This window comes from Stenella coeruleoalba, assembly GCF_951394435.1.
Source record: "Stenella coeruleoalba genome assembly, chromosome: 7".
NCBI classification, from domain to species: Eukaryota; Metazoa; Chordata; class Mammalia; order Artiodactyla; family Delphinidae; genus Stenella; species Stenella coeruleoalba.
This window is the reverse complement of record NC_137153.1, coordinates 118,278,524-118,301,858: the sequence shown is the minus strand read 5'-3', so window position 1 is coordinate 118,301,858 and position 23,335 is coordinate 118,278,524. Positions and strand designations below refer to the sequence as shown.

At 53.6% G+C, this 23,335-nt stretch overlaps 1 protein-coding gene across 1 annotated transcript in view; it reads left to right on the top strand.

Moving 5' to 3' along the window:
• The window catches only part of MED27 (mediator complex subunit 27), a 197,428-nt gene extending 177,342 nt beyond the window's left edge, over positions 1-20,086 (top strand). Inside the window, exons 7-8 of the mRNA XM_079927719.1 lie at positions 17,180-17,257; positions 19,474-20,086. Coding sequence (XP_079783845.1) covers positions 17,180-17,257; positions 19,474-19,608 — 213 coding nt within the window. The 3' untranslated portion in view covers positions 19,609-20,086. The remainder of the gene's footprint in view (positions 1-17,179; positions 17,258-19,473) is intronic.
• The last annotated feature ends 3,249 nt before the right edge of the window (positions 20,087-23,335 follow it).

Here is a 23,335-nt window from a genome sequence, read left to right as displayed (position 1 = left end):
CCCAGCTCCCAGTGGTGGAAGGGCCCCTTCCCTGGCCCAGCTCAATACTTCTGAAGGCTTCTGAAGAGGCTTCTGAAGGCTTCTCCCATGGCCCTCAGGCCAGGTCCCCTGCAGGGCACCAGCCACTTTCTTCTGTGCTCTCCGTCCTCTGTGTCCGCTTCCATCCAGCAGTGCAGATAATAGAGTTGGTTGTAAATCCACTCATTGCCTCCTCACGTTCAACAGCGATTATTTATTGAGCCCCTTTGCCGTGGGCAGGCACTATGCTAGGTGCTAGGAATACAGGGGAAACAAGACAAACAAGGAAGCAGAATCAATAAGAGAACTCCAGGTCATTACCGGGGGCTGTGGTCGAGGACAGGAGGGACCTCCTTCGCATCAGGGTGGTCTCAGGAGGGCTTTATGCAGCAAAATTTAAACTGAGTCGGGAAGCAGGAGAAGGAGCCAGCCACGCGAAAGGCCACGGGAAGAGGGTCCCAGACAGTGGAAGCAGCAGCCCTGAAAGCTGCTGTGGAGGAGGGACTTGCACGGTCCAGCACCGCTGGGACCCGTGCGATGGGAGCTGGCAGAGGGCGGCGGGGAAGGCACGCGAGGCAGGGCCGGCCCTGCAGGTGCCTTTAGGTCCCGGTGCAGAATTTGGATTTTACTGTCAATTCAGTGAGAAGCCAGTGGAGGGATTAGTGTGGAGGAAGGATGCGATTTTGAAAGCTGGGCCCGAGTTATCCCCACTTGAGTAAAAACTGTGTCCAGGGTGTGCCGGGTAGCTTAGCATAGGGTGGTGGGTTTTTTGCAGTTGAGGTGAAATTCATATAACATAACCATTTTAAAGTGAACAATTCCATAGCTCTTAGACTTCCACATTGTTGTGCAGCCGCCACCTCTATCCAGTTCCAAAACGTTGTCATCACCCAAAAGGAAAGCCCATCCGCATTCAGCAGTGAGCACTGGGCTTCTGTATCAAAGGAGCTAACGGACCAGCCCGCTATTGGCGTCTAATGTACCTCAATTCGCGTTGCTCCCTGGGCCCCTTTACAGTGAAAGGGGGAAGCAAAGGACAGATGTCCAGGGTTGGGGAGCGGTCTGAGGCGTAACACCACACACTTAGGGAGCCTACGTAAGCATGAAAATGTCACGATCTTATCACAGTTAAATGCAGTGTGCTACCGTGGGTTAGATTCTGAACCAGAAAGAACATATTAATGGAAAAACCGGTGAAATCCAAATAAAGTGTGGACTTGAGTCAATAATAAGTAACCAACGCTGGTTTCTTAGTTGTGATGAACGTACCCAATAATGAAAGATGCTAACAGTGGGGCAACCGGGTGAGGGGTATATGGGAACTATGTGTAACATGTTTGCAACTTTTCTGTAAATCTGAAACTAATCCGAAACTTAAAATTCATTTCAAAAAGAGAATCATAGTGTTGGCTCTTCTGACAGCCCCAGTCCTTCACCCAGCTGGGCAACTTAGATGCAGAAAGGAAAAAACAGCCTCCCTCCCTGGGCCAGAGCCTAAGGGAAAGAAGTACATGGTCACGGGCTTCACTGGTGGTGCCGTAGTTGGGAGTGTGCCTGCCAGTGCAAGGGAGATGGGTTCGAGCCCTAGTCCAGGAAGATCCCACATGCCACGGAGCAACTAAGCCCGTGCGCCACAACTACTGAGCCCGTGTGCCACAACTGCTGAGGCTGCACTCTAGAGATCGCACACCACAACTACTGAGCCCACGAGCCACAACTACTGAAGCCTGCGCTCCGCAGCAAGAGAAGCCACCGCGATGAGAAGCCCGCGCACCGCAACGGAGAGTAGCCCCCACTCGCCGCAACTAGAGAAAGCCCACGCGCAGCAATGAAGACCCAACGCAGCCCCCACCCAAAAAAAAAGTGCGTAGTCACGTGTGGGCTTTAGTGTAGGCAACGATGTTTTAACCTTGGCCTTCTTATCTAGGTGACCATACCCAAGGCCTTTACCTGTTCAGCTTGCATAAAGCCTTGGCCTTAGTTGCTAACTTAGTCCCTGCTGACAGCTCTTATTTTCCCCCAGCAGCTGTGGCTGAAAAGCATTCTGAGGAGAAAGAGCACTGCTCGTATCTGCATCTTGTTTCGCTTTCCCAGTGAAGAAGAACGTTAACACAGTGTTGGTTTGTTTTTTTTTTAACCTGGTTTATCTTAGCGTCCTCTGTGGTATTTCAGTGAGTTACTCTCTGGCTCCACAACAAGCGGGCAATGACTTCGGAGGCCCCGGGCATCGCAGACCCATAACCTGGGATTTTAACAATGTCCAATTTCCATTCAGGCTTGCCTTGGCAAATATAGTTTTTAATGTTCTGTGTAGTATTAAGTATTTTTGAATGCAAGCAGAAAGTTTATTAGGAAGTTGTAAAATGTGTGAAACACAGATTTGGTGAAGCTTAGATTTGGAGAGAAAGTGCTGTATTTTTATTCTGCCGCCCCTAAAAATAACCTGCCAAGCACTCTTTATATTTGTTTAAAACTACAAACGCGCAGCGCAGCAGCGTTTAAACGCACAGCGCAGTAGCGTTTAAACACGCAGCGCAGCGGCGTTTAAAATTTGATATTGGTTAGTTGGGGAGATTCAGGAGCGCCCGCCAGTTCCCTCCTCATAGTTTATGTAACATGTCTGAAGCAGTAAAAATGGATGAATTTGTAGAGATGGGAATGTTATCTCAACTGGTGAATGGCATGTTATCCGTATTTACGCAGAGCCCTTTCTGAGGTTCCTTTGTCATCCCTCCCCTCACCTATTTTTTAACTAAATGGACTTGACCTCTGAGACTGACGTGTACTAGATTAAAGAACCATAATTTGGAGACAGGAGGTAGTGCTTTCTGATGAGAACAAAAGGCTGCTAATGTTGAGGTTCTTTTCCTTTTTCAGGGGCAGGTAAGAATTAGTGGATTACAGAGTCCGTGCTCGTCCCTACTGAAACGTTGTCCATTTGCTGTCAAAGTAAGGAATATATTGGAAAATAACGTAGTACAGAATTCAGTTTCATCCTTTATCAGTAAAGCTTTCCAGCTAATCATCGTTGCCTCGCAGGGGCTTGGGATCTTGTTCTTGCGGAAGATGTTGGTAAAGAAGATGAGGAATGTGGAACGTGGGATCACGATGGGGGGTGACCTCACTGGGCTTATTTCATTGTGTTAGTTTCAGGCCATGTTGTGGGTCAGAGGGCCGCCCTCCCTATTCCACAGCCAGACTGAAAGCAAAGCTGGCACCGCCGTGTTCCTTGCAGATTCTGAAGGCCTGGTCCAGTTGACAGGATGCTGTTTAACATTTCAAACTCAAAATGCCAAAAGAAAAGATTAGGTGGCAACATTTCCAAACTCTGCTTTTTAGTATCAGCTTTTGCTTAGAATTCTATTTTCTTCCTGTCCACCCACTTAAATTTGAGGTGTCCTGATTGATGTTGCTCGTAGCATTTCCCAGAAAGACACTGCTTGAGAGCACAGTGGTAAACGTTCCCTTCTGCCCGTCATCAGCCTGCTTACACCCATCCAAGTAACCCGGCCGGGGGAGGCTCAGTTGTCAACCTGACCCAGAAAGACTCAACCTGGAACAGGAGTAAAAGTGACTGGGGAAGTACAAGGTCAAGGAGGATCCTTGGTCACCGATAAGAGGTCATTTCTCGGGCAGGAAACAGTTCCCAAGTGTCCTAACCGTGTGGGTAGACGCCGGAACTGTGCCCCAGCCCCAGCTCTGAGGTGGGGACACTAGCAGCCACCGTGGCTCTGTGAGCAGCGCGGGGGCAGCTGTCTGCCCGCGTTGCTCTGCTGTAGGTAGGGCCCCAGCGCTTCCTTTCCTTGGCGCTCATTATGCGGTTGCAGTTGCTGTGTGTTGTGTGTGTTTTCCTGCCCACAAGTAGCAACGGTGGCCGCCGCAGAGAGAGGCCTGATGGGAAGGCGGGAAGCCCCCCCAGGTCTCTCCCTCAAGGTGACAAAGCTGGGGGTGGGAGGGGACACTGCCTCGCAGAGCCAAGCCAAGCTTACACTCGCCTTTTTATTTCTGGAAAATAGCACCAGGCGCTGAGAGGATGGAAACACGCGCCTGTCAGATTCTCCTCGGGCTGTGCCTGGCTCCCCAGGTTAAAGACAAGCACACGAGGTCCCGTGGCAGATCCTACCGCATGACGCTAAACGTGACCTGCGTTTTGTCTGTGACGGGGACTGTCAGCAATTAGCCCCCTTCCCCGGCGGTGGAGGGCTGGGGACAGCTGGCCGTGGAGCCGCGGCTGCCGACAGGCTCCCGTCATTTACCGCCGTGTCCCGGAGGCTCTCTGCACTCGGTCCTAGGGCAGAGGAGCTTTTTATAGCCCGCAAGCCTCCCGCAGAGCAGATTCAGAGAATGGAACTTCGGAATAGGGGGCACCGTCTGAAAGGGCAGAATCACAAAGAGCCGGGAACGGTTTCAAGCGTGTTCGTATTTTTCTGACATTTAAACTCTGCAGGGGCGCTCACTGTTTTGATCTTTAACCTCCTAACTTCAAAACAGTGGGCATTTTCATCCAGTAACTTAGGAAGAGCGAGAGCAACTCTGCAGCTACTTTTACTGCGTTAAATCTTGGCAGGGAGGCCAGAAAGAGCTGGAGTGTGTGTGCAGCCCCAGGTGGGCAGGTGGGGACGAGAGAGATGGTGTCGGAGGGACTGGCACCTGCGTCGCAGCTCTTTCACTTGGAGGCAAAGCACAAAAGTCATAGCCGCAGATGTCCGGTTCTTCGTCCACAGTCATTATTCTAGAGGCAGCAGAGGCAAAAGTAACCCTTTCAGTCCCGTGCAGAGCTTAGCCGTGGACAGGTGATGGATAATGTTCTGAGCAGGCCGCCACTGCTTCTTCATTCCTGTGTTCGCTCCTTCGTTCATTTTTTCGCTCCCTCGTTCACGCTTCGATACAAACACTGGCCTCTGTGGGGCAGACTTTATCAAGCAGCCACCCAGTGCTTGTCAATAGACAAGATTGCGTGAACCCTAGAAGGACCAGTTCTCTGAAATGTTGGAGACACTGAGTACCTGGCTTAAATTGAGTGCCTGCCCAAATAGTGTGTGGCAGACCTAACTTGTTACTCGTTCCAGGCCCCGGGAAGGGGGGCTGTCCCCACGTGGCCGAGTGTCTGTACCTGCTCTAGCGTCGCACGTCACCAGAGGGACTCAGTCAACAGGCGTTCAGTTCTTCTCAATCTCATGCTCTAGAACATCTCAGATTTCTTCCTCCCAGCTCACTTCCATTTCCTTCCAGAAGCCCCTCTTCCAACAGCACGGATAAGGCCCCGGAGGAGGCTGTGGTTGTGGTGAGAGCCCGAAGGCAGCAGGCCACATCTCTGTCCTTGCCCTTGGCGGTTGCCCTGCCCAGGTGAGGCCGTCGGCAGAGGCCCCCGCGCCTAGAGGGGACCCCTCAGCCTCCAAAAGGGGGTCGCATGTCGTAGGAGGGCCCTTTGCTTTTTCTGGATCCCGTTGCTCTCGTGGTCCCCTTTTCTCTCAAACGCTGTCCAACTTCCTCCAAGAGGAGAGCTTGCGTACGATGGACCGTATATGGTGGCCTTGGCGTCCTGTTTCTGTGTGTTCTGTTGCTGCCTCACACATGTGTCTTGGCAGCCCCAATCGGAAAGCCGAGGGAGCAACTTTGACCGGTGGCAGGGCCGGGGGGCAGCTTCACGAAGGAAGAGAGGTTCCCGTCCGTGGTCTCAGTGGCGGGGCGGGGCGGGGCGTGCGCGGGTGGCAACTCTGCAGGAGCCAAGCATTGGGCTGTGGACAAGCTTCGGGACAGGAGAGGCGACGGACAGTTCCAGGGTTATCCCGGAGGGCAGCCCCTTCCTAACCTGAGAGCCGGACCACACTGACCGGGCTGGGTCCGCAGAAGGAAGAGGGGAGGGGACGTTGTGAAGGGTTAGCCCAGGTCCCTGGGAGCTGAGAAGGGCGGGGGTCACTCCACTCACGCTGCAGCTCAAGAGCCTTTATCACCACCTTGTCCCCTAAGGGTCGTGTTTGAAGATTCACAAGCTCCGAAACCCGGGGTAGATTTGATCACTTGTTTTCCCCTTATGATACCCCAGCACCTTCCCTCTGCAGGGCTCCCTCTACCGCTGCTTAGGGTGGTGATGACCAAGAGCCTCACGCCCCAGTTTGACGGTGAGAGTGGAGCCGGAACGCCCACGCGCCCGCCGCTGGAAGCGGTCTGTGGTTCTCTGCCGTTAGGGAGGCGCAGAGCACTTGCCTTCATCTCGCAGCTTCTTTCTTCCTGAGGTGTTGCCCGAGACTCGTGTGTCCCGGGTCAGAACCCAGCAGCCGCTTCTGGGAAGCCCAGCCTCCTGCCCTCCCGGCCCCTTCCCACCACCCCACAGGCCGCCCGCCGCTGAGGGCACCTTCCTGGCAGCATGTCTGTCTGCCCCCCCGTGAGACCCAGCGCCCTCCCTTCCCCCGTCCTGGCCGGCCTCCTGTCGCGTTCCCCCCAGTGAGCCGTCTGGCAGTGGCTGGGAGCTGGGCTGTCCCGTGTTCAGACCCCAGCTGACCACTGCTCTCTGTGTGGCCTCACTTGCCTCAGTTCCCTCATCTGTAAACAGAGATCATAAGAGTACCTGCCTCACGGAATCGGCGCCCCACGTTAACACCTGGGAGAGGCACAGCTGCCTCTGGAGGATCCGCCCAGCCTGCTCTCAAGGGTCCTGGGAGTTGAGGGGCTTCCCTTTGGGGCCTCAGTGACATCTTGGCTGGGACTTTGAAGAGGGTTGGGTTGGAACCCCTCACACCAAACAGAAACTCCTTTATGGAGGCCCTGTTCTGTGCCACAGGCCATGTTCTGCACTTTACAGACGAGCATCATCCTTCTCAGACAGAGCTGGATCTCAGAGCTGTGGCAGGGGCTTGAAGCAGGATGGAGCAGCAGTGTCTCTCTCCCCCTCCCCAGTTCCAACCCAGACAGCCCTGCCCTGGTCTCATCCCGAGCGGCACTGCCAGGCTCCGGTGGACAGTTCTAAGCCCTTCAGAGCCCATGCAAATGACTCCTTCATCAGCAGAGAAGGAAGTATTGATCCTGTCTTAAGTAAATCCCTGGTCCCCCTGGACCGTGGTGCTTCCTCCCTGGGCCTCTCAGCCTGCCGAACCCGTGGCACACAAATCCAGGGTACAGATTAGAGACTCCAGCTGCATAATAAAAGCTAAAGCCCCATGCTTCCGCTCTCCTGGACTCTTTTCCCAGTTTTAGAAGCCAGTCTCTGCACTGCTCCCCATTGCCCCCAGCACTTTCAGGACTGGCTTCATAGCCTTCAATTTTGAAATAACCGTGGTTCCTCTTTTTATGAAATGAGCACTTCTGGGGCTGTTTTAAATATTCTTCGTAAAACCAGTGCTCATCCTGGGAGCAACTTTGCTGGCAGGGTTGCTGTCTCTTTAAACATTTAACACACTAGGTTCACATCTTTGACTCCCAGACCCACAAAGAATTTTCTCCTTTGGAGAGATTCCTAGTGTCCCTCTCGTCAAGGGTGGGTCTGTCTTTGGCAGAGCCCGGAGTGGAGCCCCAAACTCGTGGATTGATCTCCTTGTATAGCATTAGAGCATGTCCAGCAGATGAAAGTTTATTTATATTTCTTGGACTCGCAGGACCAGCATGTGTGCGACTAAGTGACAAATGTTTGGCTTTGCTGCCTGTTAGTTTGCGCTCCAGAGTCTCTTTGAAACCCACCGAGATGGGAAGAGGTTCCCAAGAATAGTGCTGTGCTGATCGTCTCCCTGGTTCTGAGCTCTTGGTAACTGGCCCAGAAATTGAGGACTCCGTGACATCACGTCAGGGCAGCAGGTGGAGGGGGGCAGGAACCTGGTGCCCCTGCCCCCTGCTGGGATTAGCGCGTCCTTTTTAAAAGAACAGAGGGCTTTCACTTGACGCTGGTTGGCCTGAGGGTGGAGCTGGGCACTGAGGTACCCTCGGGGCGGGGCTGTGCAGGCAGGCCCTGCAGTGGTGTCCACGGAAAACCTAGACCTTGAGGCGCCCAGTGATCGCAGCCTCGTGCTCTTTTACCAAGGGCCAGCGGGGGGAGTGATGCGGCCAGGGTCACCCAGATAATTGGTGATGAACCTAGGACTGTACCCCAGCCTCCCGACGGCTCCGGGTCTTCTTTCCCTTTTGTTCACATTAATACAGGCCAGAGAGAAGCTCCTCTTCATAGTATGTGGAAGCAGGTATCGACTGGAGGAGAGCCAGATCTGGGTCTCTTCCAGACTTCTCTTTTAAATAAGCAACTTCTAAACACTTGTACTTAACTTTTCCTATTTATTAACCTTGCGGGACATACTTTTAATAGGCAGAGGCCCCAGCTCTCCTAGCTCAGCCAGGGAGGGCTTGGGCTTCGTGGGCTGCGTGCTGGCAGGTAAGATAATGTACTCAGTGCCGTTAGTCCGTTGCATTGGGAAGAGCGCCACCTAGCTGCTGGAGCCAGTGTCCAGGCTCAGCTCCCACCCCGTGCTGTGTGGCTGAAGTCCTGCCCCCTGGTGGTGGGAAGTGGGCAGAGACCTGCAGCGGCCCGTTCACCTGTGGTTCCCCAACACTGCTGACATCAGAATCCCCCGGGGGAGCTTTTTAACAGCACAGGTCCTGGCCCCCAGCCTAGACAGCCTTCCAGAAGCTGGGGGGTGGTGCCCGGCAGCCCGCCTCCAGAGTCTGTACGCCTCACCTCTGCTGCACTGCAAGCTCTCCCCTCCAGCCTGGAAGCCCGCACAGAGTCAGGACGATGCCTACAACCTTAGTGGACTCAGGAATCCCCGAGGACAGTCCCTGGGCCACCAAGAAATACAACACATTGTTGCTTTTTAAAAGAGGAAACTGCTGGGGGATGATAATATATTAGGAGAGTTTTGGTCCCATCCCTGCGTCTCACTGATCCTCTCTGTGTACCACCACTCTGTCCTTTGTTCTTCCCTTGTGGATAAGGAACAGAGTCTGTCTGGCCGCCATAAAACCCAGGCTCTAAGGGGCTGACCTTCAGCAGAAAATAGTCTTGCTGGACTTGAAGCCGTTCTCTTTGCCCTCACAGCTCAAGGAGGGCCCAGGTGGGAAGAAGAGTGGGCTCTGTATGCCAAAGCCATCACTGCAACAGCGGGATTTCCCCCTTTTCTTAGCACCACCCCCCCCACCCCCGCTTAGGCTGTACTTTTGATTTTCCTTGAGTAGTATGCCTGCCCACCTGACTTAACACTGCCGGCTTTCATTTGCCCCGTTTCCTCCTGTCATTCTGCAAGGCAGGGAGACTCATTCAGTCTTGAGATCTTCTTGAGGGTCCTGTGTCGGGATTTGTTCAGGGTAGGTGCTGGGTTCAGGGTAGGTGGTTGAGTAAGATGGGCAGAAGCTTTTGGTAGTGAGGCAGAGGGACAGCTGTGTACGTGGTAAGAGCTGAGGTGTAAGCGAACGGACTTGGGACTGAGTCCCACCTCTACCCTAAGAGTCTTGCGGTCCGTTCCCTAGTAGGGAGGAGATGGCCTCATGTGCCACCTTCCCACACACTCCCACAGCCTCTGTCCCCTGAAGGCCTAGGGCCCTGCTCTGCTGCTTGGCTTGGGCAGGTCACTTAACCTCCCTGTGACTTTGCTCCCTCGCTTGGAGTGGAAGTTGTCTTCCATTTGTAGTGCCATCACAAGGTTGTGGGGATGGTGAGGAAAAGATAGGATGACTCCCATCTGGTGGGTGTTTGCCATTTGTCAAGCACTGGTCAAGCACTTTCCCTGCACTGACCCATTTAATCGTTGTCCAAGGTCACCCGGCTCTTGAGTGACTGCGGATCTGTGCAGTCTGGCCCCAAAGCCCAGGCTCCTCCCTGGGCCGCGTGGTGTAGACCAGCCCTCGCTCAGAGCTGGTGCTCAGTAGACGTCGACTTGGAAACCTGCCGTTAGTGCAGGCGGTTCCATTAGGGTTCAGCTAAAATAACTCCTGACCTCCGAAGGACCCTCTAGGCGCCAGAAGCTCTTTGCACACAGTATGGTGGAGGAGTTTTGGGGACGTGTTTTGACTGGAGTCGTCTTCTTCAGTGTGTTGACCGGCAGCTGTTCCAAGGTCTCTTGAAAGATTCCTTTCTCCCTTTCTGAGCTGGGTTCCCCATCAGTTTGGGTGCTGGAAGACCTTCTTTCTCTGCCTCTTTGAGCCTGGGGGAGAGGGAATTTCAGTAAGCCCTGGTTGGTGGAGGAGAAAACTGAAAGTAAGGTTCATAAAGCAAAGTGGGTGTGTTGGCAGCAATAGAAATGCCGCCCTCCTTTAAGTAAATAAGTCACCTGCAGTCCAGCCTCGGGACGGGGTTGAGGGGGAGGAGGTGCCCACCCCAGACGAAGCCAGAGCATCTGCAGTTTTTCTTTGCCTTGAGATGAAACGGGACATTTCTTGGCGAAGTCCCCAGTGTCTGCGTACTCCTTGGAGTCGCCCTGTTTTTCCGTGCGCGTCCTCTTCCCGCCCTTGCTGGTTTCAGCACAGTCTCTGCCCCCGGCCTCTCCCCCGCACCCCACTCCTCTTTGCCGCATCCCCTGTCTCCCTGGCTGATTGTTACTTTCATGTCTTCTCCTCCCTCTTTCCTTGGGTTCGCCATCTGCTTTGATCTTTTCGGAGCTCTTTTCAAACCAGCACTCACTGGTGGATGAATGGCCTCCCTTTCTCGGGAGCATTAGTGCCCTTCTGTGGCCTCAGCCGCCAGACAGGGTGGCTTTCATCTCCCAGGGGAATCTCATTAGCTCGGCATCACAATGGGACCCGAACCGCGGCCAGACTGGTCCAGAGTCGATTTAAATTAGTTAATAGCAATTTTTTGTTGTTGCCCCAGGCCTGTTTTTTCCCACATCTGGGATGCTGAGCAAAAAAAACAACTTTGTTGTTGAAAAGCAGGAAACAAAAAAATATTGAAGGTGGAATGCTTTGACAAAAAGGAAGATCATTGCAGGTGAATTTCTCCAACATCTGACAACCATGTCTTACCTGCTGCTTTGGAGTTCAGCCACGGGAACCTGAAAACCAGTCGGGGAAGTTTGGGAGGGAGGGAGGGAAAACGTAAGAGCAAATTAGCTTTGTTTCCTTCTATTAAAATTGGTGATGGGAAGTTGAAGAAACTAAACGATCATGTCGGCACTAGAAAAAGCTGCCACCATTTGGCAATTAAGAGAATATACTGGGCCTTTTGAAGAAAGAGGCTGAATTTGGCCAGATTGCCCGCCCAGTAATGTACAAACTGATTCCGTGCCCTGCCTGGGAGCCAGATGCCAAAACAGAGCTTTGGTGCGCGACTCCAGCCGCTTCTGGAGAAGGACGTTTTCTAGTTAATTCAGTGTTTTCTGCTCTTAGAAGCCTGTTACCCACCAGCCACATTTGCAGGTCTAACCTGCGCCTGGCGGTGGGCCTCTGGCTTGCCTTAGACTTTTGGGCTGGGAGGTGATGGGCAGATGACACCGGGGCCCCTGGGACGTGTGCCTTTATCAGCAAACCGGAGAGCTGGCCAGGGTGTCTTAGGAGGGAGGCAGTGTAGGCTGGGGCCTGCAGGGTCTGGGCCCACGTACCCATTGCCGCTCGCCAGCTGTGTGGCCCGGGGCATCTTCCCAAGCTCTGTAAGTCCCCATTTCCTCGTCTCTAAAATGGACGCAGGGGAGCACCCGCCTCAGCTATGGTGGGGATTGAATGAGCGGGACACAGACATCATACGTGTAAGGTCGGATCTTAACAAACGGCACCGCGAAACAGAGGAAAGCTTCAAGTGAGCTTTATGAGGGAGCGCTCCCGGGCGAGGTGCACTGGTCCGAGAGAAAGGGGCCAGAGAAGTCGCGCCCAGTCCTGGATGAGGGGGATTTCTATTGGGGTAAAAGCAGAAGGCGGCTTGCCAGGGGAGGGGGGGTTGCTATACAGGGTAATTCCTTATTTGGTGAGGATACAGCAGGGCCAGGTGTTGGTTGGTCTGTTGTGGGGCGTAAGCCCATTTTCCCTTCCCGTCAGCCCCATTGTTTTCTGGGCAGGAAGTTAGAGTCTCTTGTTGATTCCCAGAACAGGTGAGGTCGTTATGTCCCAGTGCCTCTCCTACCTCATACTGGTCGATGTTTTCTCTTACCCCCAGGCCTCCTTTCACCCGGGCCATCGGACCTTACAGTAAGCTCTCATTAATGTGGCTCCCCACAGGTTAATAAAATTACCCCGCAGTCCTGAAAGAGCACCTGTCAGAAGGAAGGAAAACCCTACCAGTCCACCGCCACCCACTGCGAAAATATTTCATTTTGAAAATACTTCACCACTACCAGCCCAGCCCCTCCTTCCACAGCGCCATTATGAAGTTTGGGTAGTGTGGTTCACTGTGACTCATGAGAAAGACAAGCTCTCCTTTGGGTTTGTAGTCCTTTGTGTCGTGCCCCAGAATGAAGTGCCTTTTCCCTGTAGGGCCCAGAATCCTCAGCCCCCTGAGCGGCCTGCGGCCCCTCCGCCACAGCAGGGCCAGGCCTGGGGTCTGTTGGAAGTGCCCCGTCTCAGCTCCGCCCCACACCTACCTGCGTAATTCACAGCTGCTCGGTAGCAGGACCCCCAGGGGATCTGGGTGCCAAGTAACAGTTGCATCTTTCTGCATTTTAGCATCGCTGAGAATAGCTGGAGAGGCCGGCTTGATTTCTGGGCCCCAACCCAGAGATTCCGATTCCGGGTCTACACTGGGGCCCAAGAACTCACATTTCCAGCACGTTCTTAGGTGATGCTGCTGCTACTGGTCCGTGAACCACATGTCGCGCGGCCCCGTTCTGGAGGCTTCCTAGGTCGCAGCTTGGACTTGTGTGTGCCGCCGCTTACAGGACCCTCGGACCTGGCAAAGGCCGTGGCTCATCTTTTAGACGGGAAATGAATAATCCAAGGAGGGTGCAGTATTTCGGTCTGAAGAGGAGAGAGAAGGCTGCTGTAACAAACAGGCCTCATAGTTTTTCTTGTTCAAACAATAAAAGTTTACTTCTTGCTCCCACCATACACCCATCCCGAGCTGTCGGAGGGCTGGGCTCCGCTTCACGGAGGCTCTGCCGCCCTGCAGATGCACCGTCTGAGGGAGTGGCTCCCAGCACTGCAGGGGGAGGGGAGTCTTGGAGGGTCCACATCTGCTCTTCACCATCTCCTGTGGAAGTAGCACACGCCCCTTCCGCTTCCTGATGCTTCGGTCAGAACTAGCCCCGTGGCCCAACTCCAGGAGAGACCAGAAAGTTCCCCCGTGCCAGGAAGGAGGGAAGAACCGGCCAGTGAACCCCAGCAACTCCCAGCAGATGGAAGGTCAAGATTCCCAGCAGAGTAAGGGTAGACCAGGGTCCAGCGTCCTTAGCTCCTGTCTCCCACTCTCCACCCCACTAAGGCCCTTGTCTCCGTCCCCAAACCTCACATGAGCCAGTCTCCCTGGACGTCTCAGAGACAGAAGGGATCATCTGTTCAGTCAACACACGACTCGAAAACCTCTGTGTCAGGCACTAGGCAGACATGGTGTCCGGCCTCTCAGAGTTCACAGCCAAGTTAGGGAAACTGACACTAAACCCAAACTGCAAAAAAAAATAATAATTATACAAGCTCAGTTGTCAGGAATGCTATGAAAGACAAGGTCTGAGTAAAGGGACATGACCCGGTCAGGAAGCACAAGGATCTAGGCCAGGCCCAGAAAGAGGAAGAGGAGCCAAGCAGGGGGAGGGGAGAGGAGGAGGGAGGGGAGGAGGGGAAGGGGAGGGGAGGGGGGAGGGGAGGAAAAAGGAGGGGAGAGGAAGAGGGAGGGGAGGGGAGGGAGGGGAGGAGGTGGAGCACAGGGAGCTGAAACATTCTCAGAAGTGGGAGGGGGAAGGGAGAGGAGGCCGGACCAGGTCCTGCACGTCTGCACTTTTGGGTTCTACCCTGAGTGCACTCATGCTCTGAAAGGGTTTTCAGTGGGGCAGTGACATAGTTAGATTTATAGCTTAGTGGTAATAATCGCTAATATTTACTGAACAGCGTGCACACGTTATTTTATTTAATCCTCACCATTACCCCAGGTGCTGGGTAATGTTTGTTATTATCCCGCTGTTACAGATGGGAAAACTGCAGCTAAGAAAGATGAAGTGACTTGCCCAAGGTGGCGTTGCTGGAAGAGGTGGAGCCAGAGTTTACACCTCCAGAGCCACAGACTTGACCCCTTGCCACAGAACACCCCCTCTGGGTGCCACAGCCAGAGGAAACCAGTTGGGGCTCTTCTGGTCATCCCGACAGGAAGAGGCGGAAGCTTAGACAGTGGACTGGGAAAAAGGAGAGGGATTCCAGATAAATGAGCTATAATGCAAGAGACTGCTTGAGTACAAGTGGGAGGAAAAGCCCAGCTTTCCAGCTTAGGCTGCTGGGTGGATGGCCGGTCATTGCTGAAAACAAACACAGGAGGAACAGGTCTGAAAGAGCGCCTTAGATGCCCCTGTAATTAACATGATGCCTTGCCTGGCTTAGCACCGTGCAGTTATCAAAACTCAGCCAGGAGAGGTCAAGTCCAGAGGCCAGCTAAGGAAGGGAGGGGTAGATGAGCACAGGTTTGCCCCGCCAGGCACCCAGCGAACAGGAGGGTGAGGGGCAGAGATGCTTGGCGCTGTTTGGGTAAAGGCCCTAAAATCCACAGGCCACAGGGGCCCGGCAGGTAGCACGAGGGAAGCGGGCTGGGTGTGAGACTGGGCACACAGAGCGAACTGCAGGTACCTGCCCTGCCCAGAGGCACTGCCCCTCCTTATCTCCCGCTGATGGTGGCCACTTGGATCTGTGGGGGCCAGTGAGCAGGGCCAGGTCACAGTCACAGGGCCCATCATATGGTTGGACTGATTTAATCTTCATTAGCAGCCCATCAGGCAGGCCCACTGTTACTGCCCCCAGATCTTCCAGTGTGTTGAGAAGCCGAGGATCCAAGTTAGGGACATTTTCTGAATTTTAAACGTTGGTCATCCGTGCTTAAAACTGTAAAAAGAAAAGCAAAGAAAGCATGCAGACAAAGCCTCCCGGCCTCGGACGTGGCCTCTGGGTGATCCGTGTGTTTGGGAACTCGGGCCCCAGGCCAGGCGCCCGAGGTGCCAGAATGGACGGATCTAGACTCGTCCAGGGGCTGGAGGTGGAGCCTCTGCAACTTGGGAAAGGAGCACACCCGCAGCTGCAGGAGAGCGGACACACGGCACACCTGCTCTGCGGGCTTGTATGCAGGCTGGGGCTTCTAAGAGGCTTGTAAAATAAACAGTGGGGGCAGGAGAAGGAATTCTCCGGAAGCTTGGCTTCTTTTGTAACGGCACATGTGATTGTAAGGAATGTCTTATCAGCCTATAAATGGCACTTGTGTGGGTTTTTTTTTTTAGCAAGGCATCTTGATGGGTAAGAACCAAGCTTCAAGCAGGTATCATCGGGGCCCAGTTCGCTTTGCTGCATTTTGGAGCCGTTCATTTCACCCCACCAATCACTACCCGCCATTTTGCCAAGTTATCATTCTACTGTTATTTTTTTTTTTTTAAGCATTGCTCATTTTAGAAAGCTGTCTGTCAAAAACGCTTAAAATAAAAACAGTCTTTGCACTTGAAGGAATAAGTGCCGTTTATCTTGAAAGTCATTTGGGTAAGAATTTCTCAGCAATGTTGGATATGTGAACCGTTGCTGTATTTGCAAGAAAGCCAGTACAGGTGTTTCCGGTATGTGGCCTTTGATGAGTGGCCACTTTTAAGTTTATTTCTTTATTCAACAAATATGTATTGAGCACCTGCTAGATGCCAGGTGATGTTCTAGGCCTTGGGGACACAGCATGAACTTGGACGAGCGTGATCCCTGCCTGCACAGAGCTGATCGTCCAGCGGGGTTCACCAGCCGCCAGGCAGGCCATGAAAGTCCAGAAGGAAAGAGGGCTAGTCCGGGGGCCGGGGAGAGCAGAAGAGAGGGGGCAGGCGGGCCTGAGGCACAGCTGGAGGGTAGGCACTTCACGTGCGTGACCATTTTATCCCAGGGGAAATCGCATCTTAGCGGTTCGGTGAACTGGGGAGCCTGCATCCTCACTCTTCAGGGTGTAGCCTCCCTGGCCTTGGGTGTGGACACACAGCTGGACTAATTTCTGGATCATTTGCAGCTCCCCGTGCAGGACCTGGACCAGCCCTGCTGGTTTCCACCTGGTCAGTTTGCTTAACTGCTGCTGAGGCCCGTCAGCACACCGTGTTCACTCTTGTTCACAAAGTTAATCATTTTATCGGGGTTTTTTTGTTTCGTTTTGCTCTTTGCCCACAACATTTGTAATGGCAAGACCCCCGAATGAAGACAATGAAATAAACCATGAGTTTGAGCACAACTATCAAATTAGGAATAATCTGTTAATTCGGTCATGGATGGCAGGCCTTAGCAATCCATGGTGTCATCATATTTCAGAACTACAGGGGATCTTAGACGAACCCTTTGCTTTTCAGGAGGGACACTGAGACCCAGAGGGATTAAGTAGTTGGATCAGGTCAGCAGACAGCTGGGACTTAAACCTAGTGCACGTTGTTATCTGGTCTCCAGATGCCTCTAGTGAACTTAAAGCCGTCATGCCCTGGGCCCTGCTGGGGGAGTTATGGGTCAGTGGGTATGGCCCACTAGACCACAGCTTCCAGGGAGCTGGTCAGACGGGACCACACTGGGAGTGACACGGCTTTTCAGAAAGGTAACAGCAGGATCTGTGAGGCCTCAGGGAAAGATCATCAGAAATGATCAAGGTCACAGTCACAGAATCTGTATGGCTACAAATTATGAGCCCGAATGGGAATTAAAGGAAGTAGAAAGCCCAGTTACGCCGGCAGGAAAACTGTTCCCGGGTGAAGAGGAAGTCGAATATGGACAGTTGGAAACGAGCCTCTGCGTCCAGGCGGCGTTTCATGCAGTGGCTGTGATCTGCCATCTCTTTACCTCTCCGCTGACCTCTGACCTCGCCTCTCTCAGGTGCCGCAGCCTGTCTGGAGTTGCTGGAAGTTTCCACACTTCGCTTGCTTCCGGGCCTGACTACCTGGGTCCTGTCTGCTTACAACGCACCTCCCCTCCCTCCCCTGCCCCCAACTTTGCTAACTAATTTTCAACCTTCAGATTTTATTAGATGTCTTTTCCTCCACGAGACGTCATATAAAAAGAGCACCTTCATCTTGTTTTCTCTGTGCTGGTTCCGAGTAGCTCTAACCCAGGCATTGTCCTTGGTTCCCAGGTGACGGACCACGCCACCACCGCCCTGCTCCACTACCAGCTGCCCCAGATGCCCGACGTCGTGGTCCGATCCTTCATGGTAAGTGGCTTAAGGAGTCACATCTCCCCCTTGAGCCTTGGCTCCTTAAGTGAGAACAGGCAGCTCGGAAGGTAGCTGGACCGTCTTTAGCTCGCAAGGGCCTCGCAGGGGGGAGACGGTCCAGTTTGGAAATGATACTTCCTTTCAACTGGGAAGAGATCTAGGAGAAACCATGTCCTGCTTAATTAGCTGGTGTTTCCTATCATTGCCGAACACATGGTGGTTTCAGAAGTGACCTTCCAGCACAGTTTCCAATGTTGATTTAGTCAGTAGGTATTTATCGAGCTCCTGATCTGTGCTGGGCCCTGTGCTTGGCGCTGAGCAGGTACCGTGACACCGTTCCTCCAAGACCCCTACTCCTTAGACTTCCAGGTCAGAGCTCAGGATGGGGAGTGACCCAGAAACAGCCATCCCCCCGGTGTGCTGGGGTCGGCTCCCACCAGCTCTCGTTTAACGTTCAGAATTTCTCGAGCTGGTTGTTCGGCCGTCGGTGACTTGACATTGAACCAGAATATTCACGTGCTGGAGATCGGTCCTGCACGTCAGGACTCCCCTCTGCCCCCGGCTCCCACCCCTGGAGCCAATTCATTGATTGATCACACGCCCTCCAGTCCGTCTCAGCAGGGCCAACAACTGGCCCCACCGTATCCTGGCAGACGTGGCCAGCTGTTTCAGCACCACGCTGACGGGGCTTCGTGCTCTCACGTCGCTAGGCTCCGTCTCTCCCTGCCGCTAACGCTCCCATCTCAACTCCGGCCAGTAAGGCTGCCCCATTTCAACTCCGGCCGGTAAGGCTGCCGCATTTCAACTCCAGCCGGTAAGGCTGCCCCATCTCAACTCCGGCCGGTAAGGCTGCCCCATCTCAACTCCGGCCAGTAAGGCTGCCCCATCTCAACTCTGGCCGGTAAGGCTGCCCGTTAGAGAACATACTCAGCAAATGGGCCCGTCAGCAGGCGCTGCTCAGTGCCAACAGCCAGGCGGAGTTCTGCTCTTCCGATCCACCTCGTCACGTTTGCTGCCGCAGTTACGCTTCTAGGAGCCTGTAGTTCATTTCTCAGAAAATACAGCCTGGCTCATTGATGGGCCCACACGCTGGGGAGGTGAAGAAGCAGACCTGGGGCTCAGCGGAGCCGTCGCGCAGGCGCTCTCGTGTAGAGAGAACTGTTGCAGTTGGCTGTCTCTAGCGGGTACTTCCTTTCTGGATGGATCGAAAGACTTGCTCTTTAACCTGACGTGTGGTAATGCCCAGTTCCCCTTTGGTAACTGACTTTGGGGTTTGGGAAGAATAAATAGTTTGCCTGAGTGATCCACTGACATCCTCATGTTTATTGCCAAAACCTTGAACCCCAGCCTCTGGAAGGGGGACAGGGTGGGTGAGCCGCGGTCTGCCACCAGGAAGGCAGCCGTGCCGAAGCAGAAGCGTTTGTATCCGTCCACTCGGCCGACCTCCCCGAAGAGCAGTTTCCTCTTGCCTGATTCAGGAGGATGTTAAGTGACAAGATTCGCACACCCCCGTCGCAGTGGGAGCTCGCCTCACTCGCTGGCCTGTCGCTGTGGGCTTGGGTTGGTACGGTGTGAGTCTCCTTGAGTCTGAGCATTGAGTTATGAGACTCTCATCCTCATGGGTGATGCCCGAAGGCCCTCTGCACTCTGCACCCTCCGGCGGGTACTTGCCATTGATTACGTTATGTGGTACCAGGTTGTCCCTGCCCTCCCCCCAGGTGTGTCGGGCCACACTGTGACAGTGAGTGGTGACCTCTGAAATCAGAGCAGAAGGAAGGCACGTTGACCTTAGTGGGGAATTCTCCACTCACCCTCTCTCCGCACGTGTCTGTGGCCACCTCTGGGTGGTGAACAAGGAGAGGATCAGTGCTGACGTTCGGGACTCAGAGGAAATGTGGTCATGCCCCCGCCGGGCCGTGAGGCTGCGCCGTGGTTCGCGGCCGCTCCTCCGGGAGTGCTGCCTGCCTGAGAGTAGGGATTTCTATTTTAAAGTCCCCTTAGTTGGGAGGGGCCCAGGGCGCCGGGACTGAGCATCAGCAGTGCTGTGACCTTGTGGGTTCTGCACAGAGCTTGCTGTAGAATCCCAGGGCACCTCTTGGGGGTCACAGCCACCTCAGGCTCTATCCTGGTGATGGTTAGGCTTGACAGGAAGGATGACGTCCGAAGCACCCGGATCCCATTTCTGTCGTTTCTCTCCTCACTTCTCTTTTTAGACCTGGTTAAGGAGCTACATGAAGCTGTTCCAGGCCCCGTGCCAGCGCTGCGGGAAGTTCCTGCAGGACGGCCTTCCCCCGACCTGGAGGGATTTCCGAACCCTCGAAGCCTTCCACGACACCTGCCGGCAGTAACCCTGCCCCGGCCCCGGGCCAGCCCGCAGACCCCCATCCAGCACCTTCCCAGACAAGCCCTCAGTCACAGCGATGGCTCAGACGTGTCTTTGCGGCCCGGATAGCAGTACCGCCGCCCGCTCGCTTCCACAAAACAGCATGTCGTGCGCTAAGGCCGAGCTTCCTGAAGAGCAGATCCGTCTCTGTTAATGGGACCGTTGTACACCTGAGCTGGCGCGTGGACGGCAAGGGACCGTCTCAGGACTCACTATAAGGAAGTTAGGCAGCATGTTCTCCCGTGTATGTTCGCAGTACTAGTCCATCGACCCGCCTGGATCCATGTTCTAAGTCATTTTATAGTTGGAATGAGCCTTTGTGTCGTGCTCAGTTTTTGTTTTGTTCCATAACTTATTTTTATAAGCAATAAACCTTTTGTACCCAGGACAAGGCTTTGTCTCCGGTTTCTTAAAGTACCTTTTACGTTCAGTTCCGTGAACATGTGAGCAGATCTGATGGGCCTTTTGAAGGAAAAATAACTTAGTAATGTCTGCGTTTGAAATAATTCTTTTTTTTTTTTTTTTTTTTGCGGTACGCGGGCCTCTCACTGTGGCCAGGCTCAGCGGCCATGGCTCACGGGCCCAGCCACTCTGCGGTATGTGGGATCTTCCCGGACCGGGGCACGAACCCGTGTCCCCTGCATCGGCAGGCGGACTCTCAACCACTGCGCCACCAGGGAAGCCCTGAAATAATTCTTTTTGAGGACACATGTCCCTGTTTCTTGCTTTCGGGAGAGAGGGGAGTGTTGGCAAATATTCCATTTCAAAGACATTTCAGCGGCTTGAAAAATGGATTGTTCTTTTTGAGGGAAAAAGTGCACAGATGTTTCATTTTACTAAACCGTTCACACGTACATATACCAAAGGGAAAGGACTCTTCCTGTGTTACCAGCCAGAACACGTGTGAGCGGGCGGGACAGGTGTGCCTGGCTTGTTTGTCCCGTTTTGTCCTAAATATTTCCGTGAACAGATTCCAGCCCAGGCTGCTGAGTTTATTCAGGGCCTCGCCCCTGACATTTAAAGCCATAACCTGTTTATATGAAGAAGTGTTGACCTGCTGAAGGTCTTGAGAAGGACAGGGGAGTCCCCAGAGCTTTCCGCAAGCCCAGCTTAGGTGACAAGTAGTGTCCTGTTTGTGGTGAACAGTACCGGAGAGATGCTGCCTTCCGAGGTGTCCAGAAGAACGGGTGGCTCCCACCTGGGTTCTGGTACCACCCAGGTCCTCCACACCTACCCCTGCCAGGCTAAAAAGGCCCAGAGGATAAAGGGGGTTTAGTGATGGGGGAAGCAATAGAACAGTGCCACTCCAAGTATGGTCCAGTAGCTGTGGCATCATGGGAGCTTATTAGGAACACAAATCCTCGGGCCCCACCATGGGCCGGCTGAATCAGTGACTCTGGGGGGTGGGTCTGGCAACCTCGTTGTTAACAAGCCCCGCAGGTGGGTGATACGGGCCCGAGTCTGAGAACCACTGGTCTCTCTAGGAGGCGGCGGTGCTTTCAGGGGCCAGTTTGGGGCAGTAGCGTGAGCGGCAGCGTGGTGTAGCGCAGGAACGCTTCCACACAGCGGGTGATTTTAGATTAAACACCAGGGTTTATCACATTTAAGATGCCATCACTTGTAAGATGCACCCCTATTTCATGATCCCCTAAGAAAAGCGTGCTGCCAGTTAAACAATGCCACACGCTTTAATGCTAATCCTGTGTGACACATGAATCAGTCACACCAGCCTTTCATCGCCCTGAAATCCCTTTCATGTCTTCCAAGGGGGGTTGCAGTCTCTCCTGCCTCAAGTCTTACTGTCTTAACATGTGACAGGCGATCCCTTCCCAGGGCTCCCGGTAACAGAGCATAACACAGCTGCACTGACTTGCGGGTATCTTCCTTTCTTTGGTCTTGTAAGACACTTGTTTGTTGCAAGAAAATCCCGAATTGAGGACATTGGGTGTATAATCACATTTTGTCGCATGGCATTTAAATGGCAAGTAGGCTGACCCCGTGCAGGACATATGGGTACTCAGAGCTCGTGTGAAGTGACGACAAGGTGAGTTGGGGCATGTGCTGATGACAGGTGCATCCTGACTGCCAGCTGGCTGACAGTGCCCATCAGGGAGGTTCACATATGAGGAAACCAGCCCTCTGATGATTGATGGGATTGTGGTAACAGTACACCACGTTGTAAGAGAGCTATTTGGATTTTTAAGTGTTTGCAGCAAATCTGAGAGCGTCCTCGTTGGTCCCAAAGATCCCTCCACCCCCCGCCGAGCTCTGTTTCCAATGGAGAGAGAGCAGACCTTGAGTTCAGAGCCGTGGGCAGGCAGTGGTTTCTACTTAGACTGAGTGACATTATTCCTATCCTCTCTGCGTCATTTTCAGTGATACCTACTCTCCGTGGCCACTGATTCTTGTTCCCCATTTACAGGCATGATAAGAAGCTTCCATGTTAAACTAAGGCACTTAGGCGAAAAAGTGAGACTATTAGAGAAAAATACTAAATAATAGCACACGCCAGAAGCTAACACAGCATCGTAAATGAACTATACTTCAATAAAAAATAAACAAATAAAGGAGAGCACAGGTAGTGTAGCAACAGCAAAAAGTGCGAAGGGCGTGCCTGGGCCAGGGCCTCAACTCTGGCCGCCTACTCTCAGCTGTAGCACTCAGACAAGTCGCTCGTCCTCTATGAGACCTCGTCCCCTCTCCCGCAAGACGCCCGGCTGATGGCCCAGTGATGGCAAGGCAGGAGAGTAGGAGGGGGCGGAGGGCTTGTAGACGAAACATGATTGGCCACGAGCAGATAATGACTGAGGCTGGACATTGGATAGGTGGGTGATGCGTGCTACTCTTCTATTTTTTTTTTTAACTTTCCCTCATTAAAAGGGGAAAAAATATAAGAGTCAGGCTAGTCAACCTTTAGGGCGTTCCCCCCTTTGACCTTCTCCTTCTTCAGTGCCAAGTGGGGGAAGCTGAAAGGGAGGGGGCTGGGCTCTGGAAAGGTGAGAGAGGGGCCGGAGGGTGAGAGACCTGTTCACCAGATCCCCGAACACTCGGTGCCTAACAGACGCCCATGAGAGAGCCTGGCTTTGTGTGTCAGCCGTTCAAATCTAGAGAACATGTTGACCTGAGATGGGCAGCAGTAGAGGCTGGAGGGGGGTTGGGATCAGTTCCACGATGTGGATTGGGGGGAAGCTGGGACCTAATGCTGCTGTGGGCATAGCCACTGGGTCTGGAACCATCCTCTGGTACCCCTTACAGAAAGGAGCATGGCCATCAACGGGTGTGCCAGGCCCCCATTCCTGAGACTGTGCACGAGTGAGCCCCAGCCAGGACGACGAGGTATTTTAGTGACTTAATTACCACCCTGACAGCTCAGCATCTGCTCTGTGCCAGGCGCTTTCCATGTTGTCTGCTTTACTCCCAGGTGGGTTCGTACTGTTCTCTCTGTTGTGTGCTCGAGGCCTGGAAGGCCTGGGTATCCCGCTGCCCGCGTCGTCGAGCTCCATGGCTACTCAACAGCAAAGCTGCCTCCCCAGAAGCAAAGGGACTAACCAGTCCCTGCTCTGCCGAGTGTGTTGTGTCAAGAATTGCCCGAGAAGCACTCGGCCCGAGCTTGGAAACCTCTGTCTTACAGACGCTTCCCTGCCAGGATAAGCAGCGATGCACCTACCCCGTACTTTCTGCCGGCCAGGTTC